Source organism: Trichechus manatus, unplaced genomic scaffold (genome assembly GCF_000243295.1).
Source record: "Trichechus manatus latirostris isolate Lorelei unplaced genomic scaffold, TriManLat1.0 scaffold00245, whole genome shotgun sequence".
Classification (NCBI taxonomy): domain Eukaryota; kingdom Metazoa; phylum Chordata; class Mammalia; order Sirenia; family Trichechidae; genus Trichechus; species Trichechus manatus.
In genome coordinates, this window is record NW_004444181.1 from 1,658,849 (window position 1) to 1,667,705 (window position 8,857).

The following is an 8,857-nucleotide window of genomic DNA, read 5'->3' on the forward strand; positions in this document are numbered from 1 at the left end:
ATCTTATTTGAAAGAGAGTTTTGCAAGATATGTTATTATTGGTTAACAATTTTTTTCTTTCAAGTTTTTTATATGTCATCCACTGCCTTCCTGCCTGCATAGTTTCTGCTGAGTAATCTGGGCTTAGTCTTATTGTTTCACCTTTTTAAGTGACTTTTCATTTTTCTTGAGCGGCTTTCAGGATTTTTTGTCTTTGGTTTTCGCAAGTGTGATTATGATATGTCTTGGTGACTTTCTGTTGGGGTCTATCCTATATGGGGTTCGTTGAGCTCTTGGCTGGTCAGCTTTTCATCTTTCATGACATTTGGGAAGTTTTCTGCTAGCAAATCTTCAACAATCTTGTCTGTGTTTTGCATTTTCTCTCCCTGCCTTGGATCTCCAGTCATGCCCACATTTTTGCTCTTGATTGTGTCCCACATAATTTTTAGGTTTTCTTCATTCTTATCTTTGATTTTCCTCAAACAAAGTGACGTCCACGGATTTGTCTTCAATCTCATTGATTCTGTCTTCCATCGTTTCAGACTTGCTCCTAAGACCTTATATTGAGTTGTCCATTTCTGAAATTTTGTTGCTTATCCTTTCGGTTTGTAGTTGTTGTTTTTATATGATTTCTAATTGTATATTTGTTTTGAGGTTTTGCTCTTGTATTATTTTCCTGAATTTTTCTGTTGCTTTATGTTTTCCTTGGTTTTGGCTTTTTTGTTGTCGTTGTTGTATTTTCCATGATTTTGTCTGTGTTTTCCTTGATCTCTTTCCTAATCTCTTGGGGAGCCCTAAATGTTAGTATTTTGAATTCCATAACAGGTAGTTCCACTACCTTTTCTTCTACCAGAAGGTCATCTAATTCTTCATTCTGGTCACTTGCTGGAGCTATATTTCCTGCTTTTTTATATGTTTTGATATTGTCTATTGTCTCTGAGACATTAAGGTATTATTTTCTGTATTTATTGATTTGTATTCATTTGTTTCATCCTGCTTTCTTGTTTTATTTTGATATGTCAGGGTGGGCAGTTCTAGCGTGCTTAGCTGCTTGCTCATCTGTGGGCATGATAGCTCTCACCAGCTTGTCCAGGTGAGCAGGGTAGCAGCAGGCAGGCAAGCCCGCTTTACTGCACTCTGTGTTGGCTGAGGGCAGACTGGGCATATGCTGTCTGCCTCCTGATGTTGGTCCAGCGGTGTGGGAATGTCCACAGCACCTCACCAGTAAGGCAGGGGTATTGGACAGGGAGTGATACAGGCTCACTTCTCACCATTTAGCAGTTGGTCAAGTGGTGAGAGAGGAGGAGCAGTGAGGGCCCGGTGCTGCTACTGGCCTGAGCACTGGGTATAATCTAGCTGCACTGCAGTGGCACAGTGGGGGCTGGCGGAAAGGGGGTGTGTGGCATATGGGGCTAGGTGGGTGGGAAAAAGAAAATAGTGAGAAAGAGAAAAAAAAGGTAGCCAGCAGGTAGGTGTGGGGCAGACCTCAGGGCCCTGCAGTGCAGTCAGTGTTGATTGGTTGGGTCTGAGCAGAACTGGGGTAGCGGCGGGCTGGTGCACCAGTAACACTCTGTGGCAGCATGTCGGGCCATTGAGAAGGGGGAGTGTGGCCAGTGGGCCTAGGTGGGAGGGAGAAAAGTAAGAAAGGAAAAAATAGAAAAAAATGGCTACTCAGTAGGGTCCTGCAGGTCGGGGCAGGTGAACCTGGGGTCTGATGGGAAAGGTGGGGAAGTGGCTTACAGGGCTAGGTGGGAGGGGGAAGACAAGAAAGAAAAAAAAAGATGTCGCCACAGTGGGAGCCAGTCGATGGGGTGGGGCAGACCCAGGCCATTGGTGTGCTGGTGTGTCTTTAGCTGTGGCATCGCAGCGGGCGCCAGTGGGGGGGCGGGTAGTGGTGTATGTGGCTTGGTGTAAAGGAGAAGAAAAGGAAGAAAGAGAAGAGAAAAAGAAAACATGGTGGCGTGGTAGGGGCTGGCCACTGGGGGCCGGGCACACCCAGGAGCCAGTGGGACTGGGGGGGAGGTGATGTACTGGGCTAAGTGGGAGGAAGAAAAAAAAGGCAGGAAAAAAGAAAGTAAAAAGAAAAAAAATTGACAGCATAGTGGGGGCGTGCGGGGGGACATAGTGGACCCAGAGTGTTGGTGGGTCAGTGGGTCTCTCACTGAGGCAGTGCAGCGTGGTCTGGCAGGAAGGGGTAGGGGTGGCATACAGGGCTAGGTGGGAGGGAGGAAGAAAAGGAAGAAGTGGGGGTGGCACAGCAGGAGCCAGCGGGTGGTAGTAGGGTGGACCTGGCGTGGCAGCAGGCCAGTGGTTCTGTAGCCGAGCAGTGCTGCGTGGCCCATCAGGAAGGGGTAGAAGTGGTGTACAGGGCAGAAGGGTGAGGGGTGGGAAAGCATGTTTCTCTGGTTACCATGTGCTCTGTCTCCTCTTGGGATCTCTGTGAAGTTGCCTTCCCGTAATCCCTGACTGGGGTTGTTGCTGGCTGCGTTCCAAGATGGTGATGCTGTTAGTTAGCAGAGGACCTCACACTCCGTATCTCTCCTCGTTCTCTGTTTTCTGTCAGTTTCGTCTTCCATTCAGTCTTTGATCTAGTTCTTTATCCCTTCATTTAATGCTTTGGGTTCCAGGATTGACGCTGTATCTGTTTTACTTAATTTTTCAGGTCTCTGCTGCAGAAGGTCAGCATGGTGCATCTGTCTATGGTGCCATGTTGGCTCCACATCCTACAGATATATTTTAATACATACATACCTACATAAAAAAATACACAAATCATAAAAAAAGGGATGGTCTTAAGTGCGGTTTGTCATAACTCAAATATGTTGTGACTTGAGGACTTCCTGTATAATAATCAAGAGTGCTGTTATTGATTGTCGTATTTATTTTTAAATCATATCTTTTGGTCCTAATCTTAGAAATATTTGTGAATTGTTAATTATAAATATTCTATCTAAATGTAAAAAACATGGTTTTTCAAAAAAAATTCAAAATAATTTTAAAATTAAAAGGTAAACAATCTCATTACCCAAAAAAAAAGTTAAAAAATAATAGGAAGAAAAAAACCATCCTAATATGGCCTTTATCATTTTGTCATTTTCATTTTGTCCATTATCATTTTGTCAAATTGCCCTCCACTTTTTAAGAATTCTACATGGATGGAATATAAGTATATGTAATTTTTGTATCCTGCTTTTTCTTTAACATTTATTCTACGTAGTTCTTTCTTGTTGCTACATAGTCTCCATAACTATAGTTTTGTTTTTTTCCCCCCAAAACTGTTGTTTTTAATGACTACAAATTATTCCATTGGCTTCATATACCATAATTTACTTAACCATTTCCCTACCGAACACTTAGGTTAATTCCAAATTTTTATTTTTACAGCATTGTGGTGAATGTGGGCTGTTCCCTTTGGTTCAAGTCCCCCAAAATGGGTTGACTGGGGCTAGATTTAAATTTATATTCATTCAGACTTTACACTAATTTATACTGGCCTGTTTTCTAAATTAATCTTAATTAATGAGGCTTTACTTTTGTTGTTGTAAAAAATATAGATAACACATTTGCTAATTCAACATTTTCACGTGTACAATTCAATAAAACCAATTACTATCAATCATGTTGTGCAACCATCACAAATATCCATTGCCGTAAACAAAAAACAATGAGGCTTTATTTTAACGGCCATGTGAAATGGAAGATGTTTCCTTTGACGGAACATCCAGTGAGGGCTGTGGTGTGCCTAATAACCAAAGTGGTCAGGGTGCTGTCTGATTTGCAAAGTGGCCCTTTTGGGGCTCCAGCTTTTTCAGACTCAGAAGAGAACAGTACAGAAACAGAGGGCTGTTCTTGAACGTCCCTTGGTGCTATGATGAATGAATTCAGCTGTCACTCACAGAAACCTTTTCTTCCACAACCTTTGCCAACGAGGAAGGAAAATATACAGCCAGGGAGGTAGTCATGCTGTAACCCCTCTTTTTTTTTTTCCTTTTTTGAGGACATCATCAATGAAGGATGGAAATGCATTTATGGTTTCTCCTTTCTGCTAAAGCAAACTCAAGAGGCTTCATTTTCAGAAATGCAGAATTTTACAAAATCCATAAATGGCTCTTTGTTGACCCGGAGCTGTGCGGTTTGGCCCCCAGAGTTATCTCAGATAGCACAAATAAATCTGTCGGCCTCCAGTTGTCTCCAAGCAAGCATTACGTCCTTCCCCACACTGTCACCCTCCTTGCAGAATTTCCTCTTGGCCTTCAACAGCACAGACTCCAGTCTTTTCATTAATATACCCTGTTAACTGTTGCCAAACCCCTAGCAGTTTAGTGCGTATGTTCCCTTAATCCTTTCTCTTTGTTCTAGAAGTCTGCATTTGGTTTCTGAACCGATCTTTTTCTTGCTCTCCCCCCACCCCCATCCCACCATCACCATCACTAGCTATAGCATACGACTGTCTACTGTCTACATGTTTATTTAAGGAACATCCTAGATTGCCTGGAATAAAAAGCGCCCCAGGAATCTGCTCACAATGTGCTCGATCATTTCCCTCCATCCCACTTCAAGTTTGTTAGCTGTCCCACTGAGACCCTGAAACCGTCGAAGTCCAGGTGAAGAGTTGCTGGGACCTTTTGGAAGGCAAAGGTTCCTAGAAGACAATGTGAACTCCCAGCATAAACAAAGCATCCTTCTTAGAATTTTCTGCCGGCCCCAACACAAGAAAAGGACGCTTTATTCTTCCAGCCCAACAGTGTATAGGCACGCTCCATCTCAATGAGTTATTCATGGTGTCCAAGAGAAATACTTCTGGAGCTGTATTTCATGTGAGATGGAAGTGGGGCTGGCACACCAACCGCGGGGCGGACCGCTCACGGAGAATGCCCTGTGCTTGTTCCAGCAGCCGTGTGGGAAAGCAGCTGTTGGGCCGCTAAGCTTCCTGCTCTGTGGGGCTGGGGTCTTCTTAGCAAGTCATGGTGTCCTATGGGCTCTTCCGAATGTGGTGGGTAATGGCGGCAGCCAGAGCTCTGTGACAATGGCTGTGCTACCTGGGGACTTGAGCAGGGGAGACATGATGTGTTGTTTTTCTCTGCTTTTAAGTATTGTCCTTCTATTAGGAGTCCCAGCCATTTGTACAGTTCCACCCAGCTCCTTGAGGCTGGGGGAGAGGATGAACAGCCACTCAGAGCTTGATCGCTTGATCTTTCTGTAGTGCCTCTCCTCAGCACGGGGACTATTATTGGAAACTTTATGTTCATACAAAATGCCATCTCTTCCTTATACTCCCCTCACCACCACCACCCTGGCCAAAAAAAAAGCATTTCAAAGAGGCCCTCACAGCTGCACTGATAAATGGGTGTTTCTCGTATGATCAGCACACCAAGCCTGATTTTTTTTACTTTAATAAATCCTACCATGATCTACGTCTGTTCAGTACCTGAGCAGAAACTGCTGGAAACGAAGAGGAAAACTGTCCTAACCCAGCGTTAAAACATACCGAGTGTAGCTTGGAGGGAATTCTCCAATGGAGGGTGGGTTTTTTTCCCCTCTTTCTTTCCTTTTTTGAAAAAAGTTAATGTTGACTCATTTGGTGGAGATATAGTGCGCTTTTCTGCCTATCCCCAAAAGGGAGGTTTGTATTCTTTTAAATGAAACCATTTTAAAAGCAGAACTCAAGCCTAAAACAATCCAGGGTTCTCTTGAGTTCTTAGAAGGTGTAGATTTATTTACTATAGTTAAAACATAATTAGTTCTCAGGGGATAGTGTATCTTTTAACCTGCTTTATTGCCGCCATATTGGTTTCCTAAATAATCAGAAACTTCTGTTATGATTATAGTCTCATGTTCAGACAGAAATGCTCTGTAAGTAGAAACAAATGTCAGGAATTGCAAGTTGTCACTTGAAGAAGGGATACCACATGGAGGGGAACTGATGGAATATTCTGAGTGTCTTAGTCATCTAGTGCTACTATAACAATTACCACAAGTAAGTAGCTTTAACAAACAGAAATTTATTTTCTCACAGTTCAGGAGGCTGGAAGTCCAAATTCAGGGTGCCAGCTCTAGGGGAAGGCTCGCTCTCTGTTGGCTCTGGAGGGAAGGTCCTTGTCTCTTCAGCTTCTGCTTCCTGGTTCCTTGGAGATTTCCATGTGTCTTGGCATCTATCTTACCCCATCTCTGCTCTGCTGATTTGTTAATCTCTTTTATATCTCAAAAGAGATTGACTCAAGATACACCGGTCACTAATCCTGTCTCATTAACATAACAAAGACAACCCAGTCCCAAATGGAATTATAATCACGGGTATAGAGGTTAGGATTTACAATACATATTTTAGGGGAATACAGTTCAATCCGTAACACTGAGGAAACACAATCTAAAGAAGTCTTAAATAAACTGACCAACAGCAGAGGCAGATATATGTATCCCTCCCCCACACACCCTTTTTTGATATTAAATGGTGTTTTCTTGATCCTTTTCCAGTCATTCTCACTACAGGGACTAGGAAGAGGGGGGGATAATAGCCCTTCTGGCTTTACATTTCTACGGAGTTTTGAAACGGAGGAGTTGAGCCTTCTCTAACTACGCATTTGCAAATGAGTGTAAATAGCGTCCGTCTCTGTGTGCACTGTTGGTTCTCATGTCCCTGAGCCCTGGTTCTGGCTGACCAGTCTTTCCCACCATTTGCAGGTTGATGTTTAAGACACCGCAGGAAATGGGCTTAATAGCAATCGCAGTCCGGCAAACACAAGGCCAAGGTCAGTCGACTTTTGTTATCATTGCCGTGGGTTTGTGTTTAAATCTGTTACTCTCATAGTCAGAGGGAGAATCCATTGTGTGTGCTGATATGGAGGTGACCCCGTGCTAAAAATTGTTTCTGTTTTCTTACTCCTCCTAAAATTGAGAAAGAGGAAAGGAAAAGTCATCAAAAGATTTAGCCTTGGTAGAATTGAAATATTCTCCTCAAACGTTAATGTTTATTAATCACTTGATGTTTGTTTGTGATGGCTTTCACAATGGGTACCTACATCTTGTAAAGTCTTTCTGACATATCCTAGGCTTTGCAGTTTGTGAATCAGAACTATGTTATTTAAAAAAAATAAACCACTGCTGTCTAGTTGGTTCTGAATCATGGCGACCCCATGTGTTATAGATATGCTTATTTTCCTGAAGTTTCTCTGTGAGGTGCCTTCTGGGTCTATGCTGAGTGTTCCATGTCAAGGAAAAGTAGACGGCAAGAAGACTCAAAAGAATCTTTCATTTCCCAGCCCCACCCCAGTTGGCACTGGAATTTGCACGTGTGGGCACTCAAGTCCAGAGTCCCTGGTGGCACAAATGGTTAAACACTTGGCTGCTAACCAAAAGGTTAACAGTTCAAGTTCGCATAGAGGCTTCTCATAAGAAAGTCTTGATGATCTACTTCTGAAAATCAGCCATTGAAAACCCTATAGGGAATGGTTCTACTCTGACACATATGGGGTCACCATGAATTGGAGTCGACTCAACGGGAACTGGTATGGTTTTGGCTTTTGGCTAGGCACTCAATCAGGGCCCGTTCACAAAGTGACCACAGAGAAACAGAGGGTTGGTAAGAGCTTCCATTACCTGCTGGTCCTCTGAGGTGAGAGCCTGCATCCTCCCAGAATCCACTTGGGGTCTGGTGGAGGGTGCGTTCCCTGCTCAGTGGTCTGTGCAGGATGAGTAGTTGGCACCAGGCCGACCCAAACGGGCCTCTAACTCTCAGAGGCTCTCGTGAATTTTTCAGAAGAAGTAAAGAAATAAGGAAGCTACCATTTTCCAGTTCTTCGTCTTGAATATGTCTTCTGAACATAAAAGAAAAAATGTCATTTTATCAAAAGCTGTGGGACGCAATATGCTAGGTTAAAAAGAAAAGTACATTCCAGATAGAAAGAAGCTCTTAGATTAATTAGTCACACTCATTTTGATTTTTTTTTTCTGACTTATTTTTTAAGAAAAATAACAACTCAGAGAGTTAATCTCAGGGATCACTTTTTTTTTTACCTGCTGCTTTTTTTTTTTGGTAACAGTTTTTTTGAGATATAATTCACATACTGTATAATTCACCCATTTAATGTGTACAATGCAATGGTTTTTAGTATATTTACAGAGTTGTGCAACCATCACCACCCAAGGAATCACTTCTCAAAAGTAACTCCCAGACTGGAGGGACCCCAGAAGACATGGCCCCCGGACTCTCTGTTAGCCCCAAACTAAAACCATTCCCAAGCCAACTCTTCAGACAGATATTAGACTGGACTGTGGGACATAAAATGATACTCGTGAAGAGTGTGCTTCTTAGCTCAAGTAGATACATGAGACTAAATGGGCAGCTCCTGTCCACAGGCGAGATGAGAAGGCAGAGAGAGGGTCAGGAGCTGGTTGAATGGACATGGGAAATCCAGGATGGAAAGGAGGAGTGTGCTGTCACAGTATAGGGAGAGCAATTAGGGTCACCAAACAATGTATGTATAAATTTTTGTATGAGAGACTAGCTTGAATTGTAAACTTTCACTTAAAGCACAACAGTAAAATAAATAAATAAAAAAGTAACTCCCAGATCGGTATAGACTCAATTTAGGTTCACCAGTATCTTTTTTTTTTTTTTTTGGCCTCTATCACCATGTGCTTAGAATTGAAACTTAGAGTGATGGTCAAACGCTAAGATTTTGAATCATCAAAATGTAAGTGATTTGCTCACAGAGGCAGAAAATTATATTAATTATCAGAAATTTTTTTCAACAACAGAGCTTCAAACCTTTAAAAGCTTCTCTTTCATATTCGGTTAACCCCAGAATGTCCAGGCATTTTAATAAGTCAGGGTTTATTTGAGAGGGCTATCTCTCTTTTTTTTTTTTTTAAATTAATT

The 8,857-nt window shown here is 42.5% G+C and overlaps 1 protein-coding gene across 1 annotated transcript in view; it reads left to right on the forward strand.

The window, feature by feature from the left end:
• HLCS (holocarboxylase synthetase) overlaps positions 1-8,857 on the forward strand; it is a 284,916-nt gene that overhangs the window by 255,989 nt on the left and 20,070 nt on the right. Inside the window, exon 6 of the mRNA XM_023724428.1 lies at positions 6,661-6,728. Coding sequence (XP_023580196.1) covers positions 6,661-6,728 — 68 coding nt within the window. The remainder of the gene's footprint in view (positions 1-6,660; positions 6,729-8,857) is intronic.